The sequence below is a fragment of the Aythya fuligula genome, chromosome 1 (assembly GCF_009819795.1).
Source record: "Aythya fuligula isolate bAytFul2 chromosome 1, bAytFul2.pri, whole genome shotgun sequence".
Lineage (NCBI taxonomy): Eukaryota > Metazoa > Chordata > Aves > Anseriformes > Anatidae > Aythya > Aythya fuligula.
The window spans coordinates 101766772-101787332 of record NC_045559.1 but is presented as its reverse complement, the minus strand read 5'-3'; the positions used below and the strand labels follow the sequence as shown (position 1 = coordinate 101787332).

The window sequence follows — 20561 nt, the reverse complement described above, 5'->3', positions numbered from 1 at the left end:
TTTATAAGAAAGGTTAATAGCTACTTTTTACTTAAAAAGACAGACAAAAATGAACCACCTTTTCCAAAAAACATTCTGGAAAATACATCTGCAAATGTCCAGTAAGCTAGTAAAATCGCAAGTTACAGAAAAAGTTCTGCTCAGGAAGATCAAATTCATTTCATCACAATAAGCCTGCAGTTTTCTAAAAACAGAAAATATGACTGAAATATTACAGTTAAGTTGGTATACTTATGATAATAAACAATGTGTGTAAACCACTGGATAAAATAAAAAAAATAAAGGGGAATATAATTTTGAATGCAAAAGCTGTATCTTATTAGCAAAAAGCAAGGCAAGTAAGTATACACATAAATAGCCTTATTTTTAATTCAGTGGAACAGAAGCTTTGAGAGTATATATGCAAAATAGTTTGTATTAAAAGCAACTCTGAGAAGAAAAAATATCTCCTTGTAACAAATATCTATCTTTATTAATGTTGGTCATTCCTTTAAATTAGGGTAGGTGGAAATGTTAAGAAAATTTTGCAAGCAGTAATTTACTGTATTAGAATTTATGAGAGGAGGAAAATCTATAGGTTATATAAATTATATATTTATATATTCATACATATGGGTGACAAGTTAATTGCACAGTTACTGTGAAATAATGCATGCTATTTTATGGTAATAATGCAGTAAATCTATTGGAAACAATGGAACTGTAATTATATGGTAAGCTGTGTTAACGATACCACTTTAATATCCTGATGATTGTGAATTTAACTTGTGTCAGCATTGTATGTACCATAAAGTGATATACTGCATTTCTTTCCATGGTATAATAATAAAACAACTTAATTATGTATTTTTAAGGTTACAAATAGTTCTAGTGTCCTGGATTGGAAGTTAAATATTAACAGAATAAATATCATAGGGAAAACCTTGGCCTCATTGAATTCAAGAGGAATTTTCAGTGGGGACAGAATGACTTTTATCACATCTCTCCCACTACGTTTGCAATGACACACCTGCGGTCAGGCTGATGTTGTATGTGTCCCAGATCCTCCTGACAGTCCTGTAACATGGGCTGGAGTTCTTCCTGGGGAGAGGGAGTGAGAGTGGCAGTTGACTGATGGCTATAGGAGACAGCGGCTGGAGAGGAAGCAGCTCCTCGAACCGGTGGAGTAGGACCTCGCTCATCTTCCTCCTCTTCCTCTAGTTCATCCTGCTGCAGATACATTCTTGCAGGTGGGACTGGACAAGGAATTTCTTGATCATAGCTGAAATTAATTTTTTAAATGAAAATAAGGACTTATTTTTTCACTGTGTAATTACCATATCTGATGCATACAATAATAGCCCAGAAAAAAAGGGGAGGGAAGGGGAGAAAACACATCATTGTTATATGTGCTCTTGAACTCAGCTTAGCAAGGATGTAATAACTAGGTGTACATCACTTAAGTCATCTCTTTAAATAGCTACTCTACTGTTAGATCATGAGCACTAGAACTGTACTGAAGGAACGTCTCAATGCCACCTTGTAGGGCAGATTACTGTTCAATTAACAAGCAATTAAAATAAGAAATTGATAATGTTTTTATCTTTCTTACCTTTCATCCACTGAAAGACTGTAATCTTCACTATTGCTGTGGGGAGGTGGATGTGCTGGAGGGGGGGGAAGAAGATCTGCCCAGTTCATGCCAGCTTGCTTGGGAGCCTTTGGAGTCCGAGCACCCTTCTTATGCCCTTGACTCCCTGTGAATTATAAACAGTACATATTTCACAGAATCACAGAATTTCTAGGTTGGAAGAGACCTCAAGATCATCGAGTCCAACCTCTGACCTAACGCTAAGAGTCCCCACTAAACCATATCCCTAAGCTCTACATCTAAACGTCTTTTAAAGACTTCCAGGGATGGTGACTCCACCACTTCCCTGGGCAGCCTGTTCCAATGTCTCACAACCCTTTTGGTAAAGAAGTTCTTCCTAAGATCCAGCCTAAAACTCCCCTGGCGCAACTTAAGCCCATTCCCCCTCGTCCTGTCACCAGGCACATGGGAGAACAGACCAACCCCCACCTCACTACAGCCTCCTTTAAGGTATCTGTAAAGAGCAATAAGGTCGCCCCTGAGCCTCCTTTTCTCCAGGCTGAACAAGCCCAGCTCCCTCAGCCGCTCCTCGTAGGACTTGTTCTCCAGGCCCCTCACCAGCTTCGTCGCCCTTCTCTGGACTCACTCAAGCACCTCGATGTCCTTCTTGTAGCGAGGGGCCCAAAACTGAACACAGTACTCGAGGTGTGGCCTCACCAGAGCCGAGTACAGGGGGACGATCACTTCCCTAGCCCTGCTGGTCACGCTGTTTCTTATGCAAGCCAGGATGCTGTTGGCCTTCTTGGCCACCTGAGCACACTGCTGGCTCATATTCAGCCGACTATCAACCATCACTCCCAGGTCCTTCTCTGCCTGGCAGCTCTCCAACCACTCATCTCCCAGCCTGTAGCTCTGCTTGGGGTTATTGCGCCCCAGGTGCAGGACCCGGCACTTGGCCTTGTTGAACTTCATGCAGATGACCTCAGCCCATCGGTGCAGCCTATCCAGATCCTCCTGCAGAGCCTTCCTACCCTCAAGCAGATTGACACACGTGCATAGCTTGGTGTCATCTGCAAACTTACTGAGGGTGCACTCGATGCCCTCGTCCAGATCACCGATGAAGATATTAAAGAGGACCGGCCCCAGCACCGAGCCCTGGGGAATGCCACTAGTGACGGGCCTCCAACTGGACTTGACTCCATTTACCACGACTCTTAGGGCTCGGCTATCCAGCCAGTTTCTAACCCAACGAAGCGTGCGCCAGTCCAAGCCAAGAGCAGCCAGTTTCTTGAGGAGAATGCTGTGGCAGACGGTGTCAAAAGCCTTGCTGAAGTCAAGGTAGACCACATCCACAGCCTTTCCCTCATCCACCCAGCGCGTCACTTTGTCATAGAAGGAGATCAGGTTCGTCAAGCCTTTCATAAACCCATGATGACTGGGCCTGATCGCCTGGTTGCCCTGCAAGTGCTGCGTGATGACTCTCAAGAGGATCTGCTCCATGAGCTTCCCTGACACTGAGGTCAAACTGACAGGCCTGTAGTTTCCCGGGTCTGCCCTCCGGCCCTTCTTGTAGATGGGCATCACGTTTGCTAGCCGCCAGTCAACTGGGACCTCCCCCGATAGCCAGGACTGCTGATAAATGCTGATAAATGATAGTGGCTTGGCCAGCTCCTCTGCCAGTTCTCTCAGTACCCTTGGGTGGATCCCATCCGGCCCCATGGACTTGTGCACATCCAAGTACCGTAGCAGGTCACCAAACAGTTCTTCGTGGATAGTGAGGGATATTTGTAATTCTTTTAAATATCTCCTCACCATTATACTTTAAAAAACAAAATAGCCATAGTGCCTTCCATTTTCTCTTGAATTCCCTAAGAATTTACAGTTACCATTTGTTGGAATAAACTGCCATTCTTCCTTTTTACACCACTTTATAATTGTAGCTTCTCTCTAGAATTACTCCCCTTTTATAAGTAGGTGAATTTTACTAGAAAATTTACATAGAATGTAAAAAGCATACAGAACACAAAACTTGAATTGCAAATAGTCAAAATGTAATAAAAACTTAAATGAATTTTACAATCAGTGTCATTAAGAGTGAGCTTCCTAGTTCTATTAATTACATTATAGATTATCATCTAAAACAAATGAGCTGTAGACATATTTTCCAAAGTGCCTTTATATTATTTAATTATTGTAACCTAAAATACAATATGATACAGATATGATCTATTAAAGTTCCACTGTTGCATTAAGTCACTGAATATATGTAATTTGTACTTGTCCACTGAAACGTTTTAGGCACAATGAAATTACTAGTTTTAGTCTAAATGGCAGGTGCAGTTGAAAATAATTGCTGGCAGAACTAAAATAACAAAAAAAAAAATAAGAAGAAAGAAGATCAATGAAGTACAGCTCAAATGTTTTCAGCTACTATTACTGAGAAATTATAGCTTATAATAGAACAATGCAGCTTTAACAATTTGAGTAACTTTGAATAAGGATAATTATTCAGGTGGTCTTGATTTTTAACTTTGGACATGAACTGACTCTACCATTGTTCCTTTGTACACATTTTTATCCTTCTTTGTTACTGTTACTTCACTAACTGCAGATAAAGTACCCGTATTTTTAAGCATATTTTAGAATATTTTTTATTTCTCACTTCAACTGAGACTGGGCTTTATACTATCATAATTAAGCCTAGACACATGACTGTCTACATTGCAGTGAAATTTAGGAAGCTTGTTTTTTTTTTTTAATTTTTGCTGCCTCAGATTTTCCTTTCTTATATATAGTAGTTCTGCTTATTATTCTCCCACGTTAGCTGACAGATATCAATGTGTTTTAGTTATGCACAATTATTTGTCTGGTATCTCAGTATGTCACACAAGACCCTAACTATCCCAAGGATACCATCATCTGCATTCTTTTCCCTATGCACCATGATATATGCTAAGTTCAGCACAATTAATTTATTACTCTGGTCACTGTGCTTCATTCCTGCTGGAGTCCTTGGTATAGGACTATAAATTGTTAGTGTTATGAATAACCATAATAGGTGTCATCATGGTGAATACCACCTTCTTATTTTTAATTTGCATGGGCAAAATCTCATACCCCTGAGATATTTCATGCTGAATTTCAGATCTTAACGCCACTGAGCAATGGCTCAGCACCACAGCCTCATGTTGTAAACCTGGGAACAGGCAAAAGGCTGGCTCCCACAAGAACACCCTGAGAGTGTGGGAGAATCAGGAGCTGTGTTTATCTCACCCCAACCAGTGAGAATTCAGGTCACCCACAGGCACAGCAGGCTCATTTACACATTGACACCTCTGCTGTGCCTCAGTCATAATAGGTTAAGATGGACTGCAGGTTAGGATTAAGGCAGCTAGGCTACCAAAGGGTAAGCAGAACAGAAAGTGAAAAGGAAAGCCCAAGTCTTTAGAAGATCAATGTATATAAACATAGGCTGAGAATAAGACTTAAAGTAAAGCCCCAGATCAAGCCTATCCATGATTTATCTCTGAACATCTCTCACACTTCTACCAAAAATCAAAGCTGGAGGTTAACAGCTTATGCCAATACAAGAAGCAATTAAACAATATTTTATGGTTCCAAAGCACAGAGTACAATTTCAGTGCCCTGGTGAGTGATTTCTAGCACAAAAAGTTAAGTCTCATTTCAAGATTTTTAGAAAGGTCTTTTAGATATTTTGCATAGGAGATGCCTATGACAAACAAAACTTAACTGAATTATCTAGCCTACATTTGAATGATGAACAAGAGTAGTTTTGACATTCAGCAATTGAAACCTGTAAAAATAGAATGTGTATGTAAATGCTCTTTTACCCAATAAAATGCATGGAATCAATTTAAAAAATGAAAAAAAAAATATTAAACCAGTTCTATTGGGTATAACTCAGATCTTCTGGTATCTTGAGCCTCTCTATGCATAAGATTCTGTTGGGTGCATAGACCTAACAAATGGAAAAGGAGTCAGTAAAATATAAGGAGGTTAACACACAAAATCCTCATTCCCCCCTTTCCCCTCCTTTGGTGGCAGCTAAAAAGGAATTTACACATTTCCATGACTTGTCTATCTGGAGACCATAATAATTAATTGACATTTAGATGGCACTGCATCTTCATGCTACATTATTTTCAGTGATTCTCTCCCCCTCATCCCTTCTGTAAGTCCAGTAACTAGTGCTAACTATGGCTACAGAAAAAAGCACCAGAAAAAGGTAAGGTTTGGTAAACATTTTAGATACTCACCAGACGTGCTACTGCCTCTATCCGAGCTGTTGTAGGATCCACCTGTATTCTGGTCATATGACTGGTTGTATGGAATTGTTGGAGCAATGTTGTCATTTACTCGGTAATCTGTAAGTTTAATAGTATAGTTAATGCCACCCTTTAGAAAAAGATCTACTTTTATATACCTGCTTTATAACACAAAGCAGACCTCCTGAAAACAGTGAGGGAAAAAAACAAATTTATTTATTTTAAATGAAAATCATCCTATAATCACATTTTATTTTTATCTCATCTCTGCAAGTTTCAGGAAAATCACGGGTGTGGCTCCACAGCAAAAATGAAGTAAAATAAAATCCTATGCACAGGGTTGTTGCAATGCCTCCACAGTGATTAAGTCTCAGCGGATATATATGATCTATATGGGCATTTTGCATATGAATAGACTGTCACCTTGATTGATTTTCTATGGTCTCTGCTTAATTTACGCAAGCAGAGCAGGCAGTGGACTGTGGTAGCTACTTTTTGTATTTCAAAATACAAAGGTTATAAACCCATAGAGGAGTCAGCCCTGAATTACAAGGGCTGAATGACCTGCTGGAGCAACAATGCAGCTCCCTTGATTTTGGGTTACAGGAGAGGAGGTCTTCATTCCATGTCTACTGTCTCCAACAAGATTTCTGTTTACATTGGGTCATGCAGGTCCTAGCAAGGCACAGGGCCTTTTTTGCTAATGGCTGTTATAGTAATTTCCTTCTCCAATTCTCCAATTCCAAACCACTTGACACTTGTGTTACTTTCAAATCTATATTTGGCAACTAGATCTGTAAAACTTTTTCAGAAATAAAATGCTCATCTGACAAAACAGTACTTTCATGCCAAAAAGTTTTATAATTTCCAGAGAACAGAAAGGAGATGAGTTACTCTTCATATAGCAAACAAAACTGTGTCATAAACAGAATCATTGGACATAAAGTAGTGACAACGAAGCACGGCATTTAACTTATCAAAATGGTTATTTCCCATCACAAAAGCTATAGGTATAATTGTCAGCAAGATGGTTTTGACTTAGGAAATGAGAAAACCAAGATCAGAATATTGACTCATAAAACAGCAAAACAAAACAAAAATAAACAAAACTAAGAATCCAGTCCCCATCTGCTGCAGAAATGTTTGTGATAATGTAAGCATGGGAAAAAGAGCAAAATGATAAATTCCACACCAGAGTGTATTCTGTAATAGTTTCTCAGCCTAGTTGAATCCCACAGACCACGATGAAGCCCTACATACCACATATGTTTACACAGAGGATAAACAGTAAATCAACACCCTGAAATATGTATATATGACTGTCAGCAGACAATGCTTTAAGGGGGCCTTTCCACACTACAATATGCTAGAAAATATGCAGCTGTAATATACACAGTTTGAAAGATGCAGTATCTTCCAGGGCATAAAAACGAAGTATGTTTTAATTCCAAAACAGATATGTAATACACAGTTCATGAAAGAAAACATAATTACAAAAAATACAGCTTTCACCCTGTAGTAAGGAGCCACAAAAATTGAATTTTCTTTTGACACATTTATGGCAAGTGAAGGTGTCACATTTTATATTGCCCTTTGAACTCCTCTGTAAGTAGATAGGTCCAGCAGCAAAATCAACATTCCTGTAATAAAATGTGTCTTTTTACTGGATCACTTATCACTATACGACCACTTGAGATACAACTTTCCATGCAAAAAGTTCAAAGTTAGAATAGGTCCAGTTCCTAGGGATACTGTTTTGCAAATCAGGTTACTAAAAGAGGTTGCATGGTAGCCTGCAGGACTAGCAAGAAATCACATACCTATTTCTTCAAACTCCCACACATTATATTAAAGAAACATGCCCTCAAGGCCACGAAAGTAGATTCTGATGTTTCACGTTAACACTGAAATCAATTTATTTATAGCTTCTGGATCCACAGACTTCAGTCAGGGTAACAAAGGAATTTAGTTTCCAAAATTGTGTGCAGTAACATCGCCTCTGAATATGTGAATCGAAGGCTTGCTAGGAACAAGTCTAAAATGAATTGGATAGCTCCATTTCTGTCCCCAGTGTACAACAAAACACAATTTTACAGAGTTTGATGTGCAAAATTTCATTCGTTTACATGAACATGTAGATTTAATTAGTCTCCATCCACGACTGTGAAGAGTGGGTTGACCTATTTAAAATTTAAGGTAGAGTATAACGTAACTACCATACATCTGGTTTATGAATAAAATATCTGGCCTCTGTCTTAAGCCATCCCTTAACCAGTATTAAATATAAATTAATCTCAAATCAACAGGAAGTGTATTTTATATATATATTTTTTCTAAATATACAATTTGTTATTTGTTATAATAAATTCAGTATCTGAAGGTTATTGTGGTGCTAATTAACTTTTTGACACTGTTAGCAGTGAATAGCTAAACCTAAAGAGGAAGAAGTCTAAAAGCACCACAGAAGTCTGTAATTGCTGAACCTGAAAACTTTACACTCCCAGCACCAGAATGTCAAAACTCCTCTGATGCCTAAAGAGGAGAAACAAGCTAAAAGCTCTTCACCTTTGTTTAATTTGTTTTGCTCCATAATGTTGTACTGTATGGGTGCAACCTCTTGCTTTTGCTGAACAGAGGGTTTCCAGTGTTTCTCATTCGTATCCCCGCTGCCATTGTTAACATTATTGCTGATATTTGACTGGATGAGTTGAGTGGTGGCATATGGAGTGGGCTGCCCAGGTTGGCTGACAAATCTTCCATCCTTTAGATTTGGACTATTGAAGGTTTTCATCTCATTGATTTTGTTGCTTAGGTCCACGTCACCATATACAGTTGACTCAGGCAACATCAGGTTTGTTTGCTTGTTGTCCAGCTGATTGTTGTAATTTGCTATACAATCGGCTAACCACAGAGGAAAGAAAAAAGAAAAGGTCATTCTGTTCGCTTACACTATACTTTCAATGAAATTCCCTTATTTTTTATTTTTTTTTTTTTTTTTTAGTGCATAACTACATCTCTCACATCCATGAAACTGAGATATTGTAATTAACTAGTTTATGGAATATCTTTTACCTAATAAGTTACTGTCTATAGTCTTAAGTCTCCAGAACAAAAGTAGTGTTCCCTGTTTTGCTTCACTGTAAATTCAGATCTATTGAATTGTATCTACTATGACTTACCTTTTTTTTTTTTTTCTTTTTCTACATTTGCCATATAAATATTTACATTTTTAGATATTATTCTCAAAGCAGTATAAGTACCTAATAACTGTGATTAAGATAATTTAATTTAAAGAAAAAATCAACCAAAATCTTATAGTGGCAATAACTACACAAGACAGTCATTTCATGTCAATATAGAATGAACATCATTTAGATTTTTGTAATTGGTGTAAGAAACACAATACAACAGATTTTTATAAAACAGATTGAGGAATGATTAAACATTAACAGAATTAATTAAAAAGAAACAGTACAATGCAAAAGGTAACTCAGTACCCAGCAGAAAAAACTTTATTTGATCATTGTTTCTTTGTACAACTTTGCATTTCAGATTGAAACAAAAGACAGGAAAACAATTTGGAATTTTTGCTAATTATTAGTTGCTTTGGATATGGCAAGGTAATATCGTAGTAATACCATTGTCCTGTGTGCAAAATATTGACAGCATAGATAGCATGAATTCATTTTTTCTAATAGATATTGTATCGTTAGATCAGTACTTGTTACAGTCATACATTAATTAGATGAATACTGGTGTTCAGGCCACTACTGTGTGAACCAATGGGCCTGTCTTTCTGGCTTCCCTATCTCCTGTAACAGTAACAGTAGTTACTGTTACTCCGATGTAACAGTGGTTCCATACAATTTTTTTCTCTCCCTATCTAGTCTGCTGGAAGAACACTGAATGGAGTAATGCAGTCTGTGGTTTTAGAAGGCTAAGTACAACCAGCATACCATGATCTTTAAACAAGAATTCATTTGCCACCTAATTAATGCATCAATAATTACATAACAATCACCAGGAATATATTTTTCCTTTTCAAAAATATGTACCATTTATGTTAATGAGTTTGATTAAAAACCTGAAGTACATTACCCATGGAGGCCACAATTCATTTTCTAGATCATAAGAGTAAGTACAGAATACAGGATTTGACCATTATACTAAGTGAACTAACTTCGAAATACAGAGGACATTCAATTTTTAAAAAAGTATTCCCTAATACATACATCTTTGTGGAGAAATATTTTCTGAAAAAAAGAGGAATAAAACACAACTAGAGGAAGAAAATCACTGACCCAGTGATTAAGGAACAATATCAGAACATGCCACATCCAACATATTCAATTCACATTTCATGCCCTTAGCTTTTATTTTTGAAGGTTTTACGGTTTGATATATTTTTCTTTCTTATGTAAGGTGTTATTTATTTATTGCTTCACAGTCTTCATTGTCTTGATTTTTACTTCTTAAATTTCTTAATTTCTAATTTTTCTCTTACCTGCTGAGACCATGCTAGTCTTTCCTCCTCTCCAAGGGCATTTTATTCATTATATTGGGCAATTAAATATCTAGTATATTCTTCATTCCTAATACGTCATGCTTTGCTATAATATCCTTGCACAGTCACTTGTAATAAATATTTTTACCTCCTTCCATTTTCAGCTACATCCAATTTTTGTGTAGGGCAATGTAATAGATACAATATACACAGCAGATACATTTTTTACATAAACACATTACAACTCCTCATACAAAGTACTTAAAGAAAACTGGTTCACCTCTATAACATTTTTATTCTGCTAGATATTTTTATTGTATCTACCTTTAGAACAATGTGTTCCCATTCTGTAAAGTTGGAATATATTACTATAGCACTATGACCATCTTATCTGTCATCAAACTTACAGGCTGTACTTCAATGAAAAGAATCACTTTGCAACACAACCAAGCTTAACACAAAAGCTAAATCAAGAGAGAATCTGCTGCACCTCATGACAAGATGTTGTATTAGTTTGCAACCCTCAAAAATGTGCAGGCTTCCTTTTCTGGATTTGTTAAGTTTCCATTACTTAAACCTGCTATGTGCTATGTCGGAGAGGAGAGGAGAGGAGAGGAGAGGAGAGGAGAGGAGAGGAGAGGAGAGGAGAGGAGAGGAGAGGAGAGGAGAGGAGAGGAGAGGAGAGGAGAGGAGAGGAGAGGAGAGGAGAGGAGAGGAGAGGAGAGGAGAGGAGAGGAGAGGAGAGGAGAGGAGAGGAGAGGAGAGGAGAGGAGAGGAGAGGAGAGTTCAGTGGGAAGGGACCTTCAAAGTCCATCTAGTCCAACCTCCTGATCACTTCAGGGCTAAACAAAACTTAAAGCACATTATGGACAGCATTGTCCAAATGCCAGGCACTTACAGGCATGGGGCATCAACCACCTTACTAGGATGTCTGTTCCAGTGTTTGACCCCTCTGTTTACTGTGAGAGTAAAGAATTTTTTTTTGCAGTGTCCAGTCTGAACCTCCCCAGGCCCAGCTTTGTGCCGTTTCCTTGCTTCCTGTCATCGGTTCCCAGGGAGCGAAGACCAGCACCTCCCTCTCTGCCTTCCCTCCTTGGGAAGGTGCAGGGAGTAGTAAGGTCATCTCTTGGCCTCCTCTTCTCCAAACCAGACAAACCACATGTCCTCGGCCTCTCCTCACAGGACATATCTTCCAGCCCTTTTTCCAGATTTGTTTCCCTCCTCTGGATGCTTTCAAAGACCTTAACATTCTTTTTATTTTGTTGAGCCCAGAACTGCACACAATATTCAAGGTGAGGCTGTACCAACACTAAATACAGTGAGAAAGTCACCTTTTGGCCAGCTGGCTGTGTGTGTTTAAAGCACCTCAAAACGTGGTTTGTCCTCTTGGTTGCCAGGGCACACCACTGAGTCATCTCTCCACCAGAAATATTTTTACATAGGTATTTGTGAATACGATATCCTCGGGCAGGGTAAGACACATGTCTCTAATGTTAAAATCTCTCATCTTACCCCGAAGCACCTGGTGCTGGTCACTGTCAGACAGGATACTGCAGGAGATGAATTACCACTATCACATTATGGCTGGTTTCACATCAGTTACACTGGATGTAATGCTGTTTTGCACTTATGCAACTTCACTATAGGTAATCATGCTCCCTCTCTGAAATGCTGGGAAATGCTAACAACAAAAATCAGCTAGAAATCCTGGTAGTTTGTAGGCGATGTGGGAAAGACATTTTCATTCCTCACAGGTAGCATTGGCTGGGTTAAAATAAAAGGTGCATCAAGTCCATTTAAAACAAAATGTGTAACAAATAGCACTTCCAGGTAGATTTCCCCTATTGTCTTCCCATGGCACTCACAATGTTTTCTTCAAGAATACCCTGAATCCCGTTCAAGCTCCTGGGAACTCCTACTTAACCTAACATTTCACAATTTCTTTCAGATAGTGAAGTTAACTTTATTTTCCACACACCCTAAATGGAAAACCGACTATCCATTTTTGTATAGAATGGAATCCCATGAGAGGTTTTTAATGTGGCTAAGTAGAGTATCTTCCAAGTACTTTAGTGATGTTTTATTTCTTGCTTTTCATTGTGCCCAAAACAGAAGGAAAATCTCACTGGTATCATTTTTAATACTTTTCCTTCTCCATCTAAGTAACAAAGATGTGCAAAACAACCTAAAAACAAAGTTATCTGCTGTTTGTCAGATGTTATAACATACAAGTTCAGTGCGACTTCTGGTAACGTGGGACATTGCAGGGGCTCCTTCAGCTTTCGACACAGATTGTTGCAATTGGCTGGGAACCACAAGGGACCAAAAAGGGACAGAAAGCATAATCATGACATAGTGGAATGAAACTACATTAAATCTGAACATATATTGGAAATTAAAAAGAAAAAGAAACCTGTTCTCCAGTATTATAAGCAAGCATATACTATGTAAAGAAGATTCCTAAGCAAGGCAGAAATATATCTAACCTGGTCGACTGTACGTTGTAAGGTTGCTATCACTGTTTCCGTTGCCAGAGGTGCAGCAGTTGATGGAGCAGTCATTGTGGTTGTTCCCTGTGTTAGGCCAAGTATCTGCTAGCCATGGCTGCGTGGCTGGTTCACTGATGTTTAGGAGACCTGGCCTTTAAAAACAAAGCTTGGTCATTTCAAAAATTAAACAAAAGCGTTTTCACATTGCAATTATATTCTTCTCAGAAGGTTAGATATCACTTATTAAAGGGCTTAGACACTGGAAAATACAGCTTAATTCAGCTGTAGAATGGTTTTCAGTCTCTTATGTAACAGACTACAATAACCTGCTCCTTGATAAGACATTCTGAAGTGAACAGCCAAGGACAGCATTGGTTCAGGTTGATGAACTGCGCATAACGTATTTGTGTGCAACCTTCAATTATCTCGAGAATTTTGTTGATAAAAAAAAAAAAAAATAACAATAATTATTTTTGGGGGGGCGCAAGGGAGTGGTATTTTTATCTTCTTGTTCTTTCTTTGTATTTCTTACAGAAAACAAGGTAAAAAAGAGGTCACTGGCAAGTCAAACACAAAGTTCAAACATGGAAGATGGATACACAGAAATACAAGCCAAGTTTGCATGTGAATAGTCACAAGTTCTTGGTGATTTATGAAGACAGGTACTAACCACCATCAGATACTACTCTTGTGGATCAAAGGGAACAGCAGATTACAGAAACCTCTGTTACTTGGGAGCGTTTGGGTCCCATTAAGCACTCTAAGTATGTGATATATCTTTGTTAATGAATACAACACTTGCTTAATCTTTATATAGGTGGAACGGCAGCAACTCCTAAGCAACTTTAAAGTAACTGGGAATACTCGATAACTTTACAAATATCCAGATATCAATACTGCATATCAGTTACATTTGGAATAATATATTCCCACCATCAGCAGAAAAAGACAGCATTGCTTGGTTTCCAAGATGCTGAGTTTTTCTAGGGAGCATGAAAGACACTGATGAATGTTTAGTAGAATCTTTGGTGCCTCTTTAGTTGTTACAATAATGATGCATAACAGCATGTTATGAAGTCCCACACAAGTGACATCTTCTACCAACAATTGCTTTTGATAACTAAGATGCTTTTTAAAAAACAGAAAATTTTATTCAGTCATATTAAAAAAAAAAGTAATGCAGACTCTTTCATCACATGATTTAACAAGCAAATTTCCATTGGAAACGGTATAAAAACTAGTCTCTAATATTAGATGTGATGTTCTTCAAAAATAAAATACACTAATCCTCTGAATCTACAAGTTGAGAATACAAAATGCATGCAGTTTTTTAAGGGAGATATAGTTAATCAATGCTGCAGGCCTAAGACATATTCTTAGAATGACATTTAAAGGTCTATACATATGTGTATAGACCTTTTCTGCACTGCACATGTCACCTGACAATTTAACATAGGAGGTGATGAGGCATGACTTACTGCCAGGCTATCACACCAGACAATACACATTCATTAGAAAAGTACATTTTTTAGAATCTGAAATAAATGTACAGCCGTGTCAACATGTGAAGAGCTGGGTTGAAATACTTTTTTTTTTTTTTTTTTAACCTATTGCTCTGCTCTTACAATGAGAATATACCTCAAGGCATTTGGAGGAGACAAAGTTTCCAGAATATGGGCACTTTCAAGGCCTGTGTTCTGGATTTTTGCATAGAAAGTTAAAGGCACTTTGTTTCTAAAATTTACTTTCCATTAAAACAAGTTGTCACGTAAGAAATGTGTTGTGATGTATATAAGTAGAGGTAAACAATACTGGGGACATTTAGGTGGAAGTGTTAGCACAAGGTGTTTGCATTACATCTCTGTACTCTGCTGCAAGACAGGAGATGATCTTTTCCAAAGATCTTCAGCCTTTGAGGTGAATTCTTTGAGTCCTTGAATTGCTGCACTGGGCCTGGGTTGGGGTGGGGCATGGTGAGGTGGGGTGGGGAGAGCAAGCAACTGTGTGGGTGCCTGGCTACTGGCTGGAGTCAATCCACCCTAATTACCATTACTCGAGTTCCAGCTGAAAAGGGGATTGCCACAGAAATGGGCGTTTTTTTCAGCATTACAGAAGTGGGGATTATTTTGAAACAGATCACTGTGGCATTCTGAATAATAACTTTAACATGCTCGCATATCTGCACTCGGCAAAAAAATGCTAAACCTTTCCAAAACATTACAAATATAATGTAAGGAAGTGGAAGCTTTAAGTTTGAAATTCAGAGTAAAGATTTTCATATGTAAAGATTAGATTTTTTTAACATTGCAAAAGTATGTTTCATATTCTACTAAATGCTGTACAGCATCAGATGCTCTGTAAATACCATATACTCAGATGAACAAAAGAAGCATAGATGTTAGCACTTTAAATCAATTACACTGCTAGATTGTGGCATGGATCCTTAAAAGTAGGGCAGTAAAAAAGACACTGCTTCTTTAGCAGTACCAAAATGACTGTATACGACGTAGACACTTCTGGGTTCGTATCTGTCCTCTGAGTCTATGTTGACTGTGATTTGTCTACCTTGTGCTATGGGATGAGCAAGAAAGCACAGTGGCACAAAGAACACAAAGGATGTTAACTGTATCTTTTTGAACAACCTTGTCAGGGAAAGAGATGGTTTGTCTCTGCTCTCTCATTTTCTCACTATCCTGGGGTGAAGGCAGCAACCCAGTGATTTACAGATTTGTCCATTCAAACATCACATGGTAACTGTTCTAGAGGTTTTCCTCCATGTTTTTATGGCTATGACAATACAGCAGCATACAGTACTGGACAGAGAGATGTGCAATTGCTCATAATGTGCCAGGTACAGTAGCAGCACTGGATTAACTCTGCACAGCATTCAAGCACACTGGGAATGTTTAATTTTATGCCTAATCCTCACCATTACCAAATTTTTGTAAGGTTTTGCATATTAGGAATTGACAAGATGCCACTTGTGAGACAGGAACTGATATAGGAATTTGAACACAGCTGTTCTCTGAGATTTTAATGCTTATTCCAACATCATGCCAAATCTTTAGCTCAAATGCTTACAAAAGAGCATGCACACAGAAAAAAAAAAAAAAAAAAAAAAAAAAGTGTGCTAATAGAGTGACAATGCTCCTACCTGCCTTTTTGCTAAAACTGCTATTTTGCCTCCTGAAGAAATCTCCGTCTCTATGTGGGAAAATTAAACTACAGTTTTGTCCATTGCCATTCACTAATAACGTAAACCCAGTAAACATAGTTCAGTTAAATCTTCAGTCTTGAATGGAGTAGGTTCTCAGAGTAAGGGGCTTTAAATTAAGTCTACATCTCCTTCTCCTTCAGTGAACCATCTCTTGCAAGTAATGCTTTAACTGTTTTGCATTCACAGCAAGAGTTTTTCTTAAAAAGTCAGTTTACAAGCTGTTTGTGTCTGCAGCACATTCTTCCAATAAATGTTTTTTTTTTTTTTCTTTGTAGCATTTGTGAACCAGCTGTATTTCTTAACCTTCATAAGTGCCACGACTTAATTACTTTTACTCCCTTAATCAGATGCTAAGTCAGATATTTATTTTGAAGTTAAAGTGCTCCCTCTGCTGCTTATTTTTTGAGGTGCAGTTTTTACAGATTAACAAAGCAACTCAAGAAAATACCATGACCCATTCTTTGGAAGTCATCCTAAAAATGCAAACCACATCCGTCTAAGCAGTAAAATATATGGAATAAGTGTATGCATTAATATGATAAATTAAAATGTGTATTTGCAAGTTGTTGTTCTGCCATCACTTATAAGGACAATTATACTCCCAACATCTTTAAATGTAGTTGCACACAATTTACAGCTTTAAAAATAAAGCACATAATTACCTGCCTCCACTGCTTACGGCATCTCCTCCTCTTTGATAGGTTACTGAAAAAAAAGATTAAAAAAAAGAAAAAAAAGGAAATAATTTAAAAAGCACACAGACTCCTTACATAACAATATTAAATCTGCCTTTGTTTCATTTCATGAAAGACAGTAAGTGTGCGGTGTTTATACTTTAATTCTGAGTCTCATTCTGAAAGTAATTCCTTCAAATGCAAGTTTATACGTAATACTTGTGATGCTTGATAACTGCTACTTTTAGCTTCATCAAAGTTTCATATTCCAGTTACATTCAGAAAAACACAAACAAATACATGTATCATTTATGGCAGGAAGCCATTCATCAGGTTGAACTTATCCTTAACATAACTCTGCTGACTTCAGTGGAGTTACTCTGTGGAAGAATTTAGGTCATATATTTATTTCATGAATGACTAGATGTTAAAGCTTTGCTCTACCTTATTATTTTGGTAAGATTAAAGAGGTAGTATGATTTTATAACAGACTTTAGTTCCAACATAAACAATGGCTCATTACAGCTGGACCTCCTACAAAAACATGCTTTTTTCTGAACATTACTGCACTTTACTCATGGAACAAGCATACTCTAAAAATCCACAGAAGCTTTGTATTTTATAACACTTTACAATTGCATTTAATAATGATACTTGGTTTTTAAATCTAAAACCTTAGAAGTATAAATCTTGGTAAAAAGTGACTGGCAGAAAGAATATTTCCTAAATTAGTAGGAGCAGTTTTGCTAGCATTTCATAAGCATCATACATTAACTAAGTGCACAACCACATGCTTTATATGTTGGCATGGATTGTGTATCCTTCACAATGAGGTATCATGGTTAAAAAAGTTATGTTACAGGATGTATACATCCAACAAGAAACAGTGCTGTATATTTTTGGGGTTTGCATTGGGCTAGGCAAAGGGTTAGGGAGACTGCCTCCCTGCAAATGCTTATGGATTCTACACTTTCCATCTAGGAATATCTTAAAAAAAAAAAAAAAAAAAAGAAAAAAAAAAGCAGTCGAATTCTGCTCTTTAGAAGAACTCCAAACTGTGAGCCTGCAAGAGAGAGATAAATGCTGGCAGTGATTACAGTAACAGGATTAAAATGTAGAATTCCTTGCTACAGGTAAAAGTCTTTTACTGTAGGTAATGCTAAAGAAGAGGATATGGTACCATTTAAAGTCAGTGGAACTCACGACTGGGATTGTGGATTGAAAAAAGATTTTTTTCCTTTAAACATTTTACATACTTTGTGTTTTTCCAATTTCTTCTTTAAAAATCTCAGTGATATTTATTTTGCAACTCTGACATATCTTATGGAGCTGTGATATTTTCCTTTAATGTTAAGAACCCAACTGAAAAAATGTATATTAGCTAACCTACCAACCTCTGCGGAATTTCAGTAGCATGCTACAATTGTGATTGCAGTAGAAGCTCTCTGTTAAGCCAATTAAAGTAACAGCAAAATAATAATTTGCATTAGTCTCTACCGTGGATCTCAAAGGACTTCAGAAACATTAAGGGCCACTCTGACTCATGCTGAACAGTAAGCAACTCCACTGAACATAATAGGATGACTTTTGAAACAAGACACTATTCAGTGTGATTAAAAGCATGTGGATAAGAATCTAACCCATTACCACTAGGTCTGCATGGATCAATGCAGATATACATGAGATTGTTTCAGCTGCAGTCACACCTGGAAGGATGTAACACAGCTGCAGTCCACAGGCCAAATTAGTATGGTGATATTGAGCTATTATTTTGAGCTAAGTATTTCGAGCTGATTTTGTGCAGAGGAATAGTTAGGTGGCTTTTAACCTGCCTGGGTATTACATGACCTGCAAGTCTCATAGACAATAAGGCATTTAGAACAGAGGAGGAAGATACGACCTGTCTATTCACTCAGTTTGTAGCTAAAAGGAATATATGCAGTACAACGGTGGATAGTGAATGTGTTGAATAGTATTCGTTGTTGAGGAAAAGCTTCTGAACTCCCAGACTATGGGACTGACTGAAGGTCCAGTCTACAGAACAGAAAGGCTCTCACTGAAAGTTCTGGTGGGCTATGGCTTGGTGTGTGTCATGGAAATAGTTTGCACATTTCTAAGCATAAAGAAAAAGAAGATGATTTTAAACCCACCCTGAATTTGAAATGTAGCTTTATGTAAAACAAGTTGACTGCTTAAGAGTTTCATAGCACAAATACAGCTTAAGGCAGCAAGCAAAGAAATCTAACTGATAACACACTTTGATTTCCTGTATCTGCCAAAGCAGAGAACTCCTAGGACACTGGTTTAATGCAGTTTCAGAGGGAAGACACAAGCAAATGTTTTGCCAACTGTAGTCCCATCGGTTCCCTTACAAGTCAGCATCTGGGCTCTGCTAAGTCATTCCTCCTTCATCAGAAGTACCTTTGAATCACTAGATGTAGAAGGCTACACTACTTGAGTGTAATACAAGAAGAGAGCCCAGGTTGAACTAACTGACAGGAGCATACTACAAAATGGTATGCTTGCATCACATGACAAAATGGTACATACAAATGGAAAAAAAAGTGTCAGCTACAAAGCAAGTATACTCTACTTAGAGAAAAAAATAATGATACCCGTCATTAATGAAATTGTTTTAAACACTTCTGAACAGATGGGCTGGTTACGTCAGAAAAAGAGAAACAGTACCACAAACGCATGCTAAAGTAACAAAGAAGGGGGGAAAAGTGCAAATATATACCTGTTGGTGTGAAGGTAAAAGACGGGACTGAAAAATCAAAACAAAATACAAACTGGTTATTAAGCTGAAGAGAGAAAGGGAAACATACCACATTAGTATAAATCTAGCAGACAGCTGAACATAAAACAAATGTAAATATCTAACCCAGTAGTTCATTCACATTAATATAGAAATAAAATTAAATTTGCGATTCAGAAAGAAGCTTGTCTCCACAGATACCATTCTGAAAAGAAGTTTGATACTTCACTGTGCTCCTGAGGGGAACAACTAGTTTAACCTTTCAGTATTCCTCAATTTGGTATCTTATGGTTTTCTGAAAATCCTAGTACAAACAAAAACCCTACACTGTTAATCATTTTAGAACGCAAAATGACAAATTCCTTAACAAAGCTTTATCAAGGTCCTGTTGAATCTTATCTGCAGCTCACTAAGTAAATGTTCATTATGCTGAACTAACAGGCACACTTCTAAGTATTCAGTAAGAAAATAATTATCATATAAAGGAACAAAGACAACAGCTATTTTACTGTATATGATTTAAGAAGGGTACCAACTCTCACTGTAAAAAAAGGCACTAAAACTTACTGCAGCAACTCATTTTTGTTTTCAGAGAAGAGACTGCTAAACAGATATGATCTTCCTTAAGTAATCATAAAAAAAGAGGTAAAAAATATCACTAGATGTAACACCTTTCTACCTTTCAATCCATGGCTTTACAAAGGAAAGGTTAACAAAGGAACAATGACATTGCTTGACAATCTTCATTTTTGTAGCCACCATAAATCCACTTTGGATCAATAAAGTCTGTAATCCAAATACAGAGTGCTAGCTAGCATCTGCTCTTCCTATTAGCACATGCTCCCCCTCCTGTCGAGAAGACAGTATAGTTTTTCTACCACTGATGGGCAGAAAAAGGTTAATATTGCCCCTTTTGCTCTACTGAAAGCAAAAAGAAATTTAAGAGAAACAATAAAATATTCACTAAAAGAAACCCTTAGATGGATTCGCAAACCTGTCACAGAAATAAAATATTCTGGCTAAGAAAACAACCATTACTGCAATTTTTGCAATAGTTCCAAGG

At 37.5% G+C, this 20561-nt stretch overlaps 1 protein-coding gene across 6 annotated transcripts in view; it reads right to left on the bottom strand.

Moving 5' to 3' along the window:
• ROBO1 (roundabout guidance receptor 1) overlaps positions 1-20561 on the bottom strand; it is a 735419-nt gene that overhangs the window by 15819 nt on the left and 699039 nt on the right. For 4 of the 6 annotated variants that reach the window (XM_032207881.1, XM_032207882.1, XM_032207884.1 and 1 more), the window contains 7 exons: positions 19481-19507; positions 16729-16771; positions 12847-13001; positions 8422-8757; positions 5848-5955; positions 1592-1736; positions 1010-1261 (listed from right to left, as the gene is read on the bottom strand). In XM_032207881.1, coding sequence (XP_032063772.1) covers positions 1010-1261; positions 1592-1736; positions 5848-5955; positions 8422-8757; positions 12847-13001; positions 16729-16771; positions 19481-19507 — 1066 coding nt within the window. The remainder of the gene's footprint in view (positions 1-1009; positions 1262-1591; positions 1737-5847; positions 5956-8421; positions 8758-12846; positions 13002-16728; positions 16772-19480; positions 19508-20561) is intronic. The other 2 variants (XM_032207886.1, XM_032207883.1) reach the window with 2 other exon arrangements.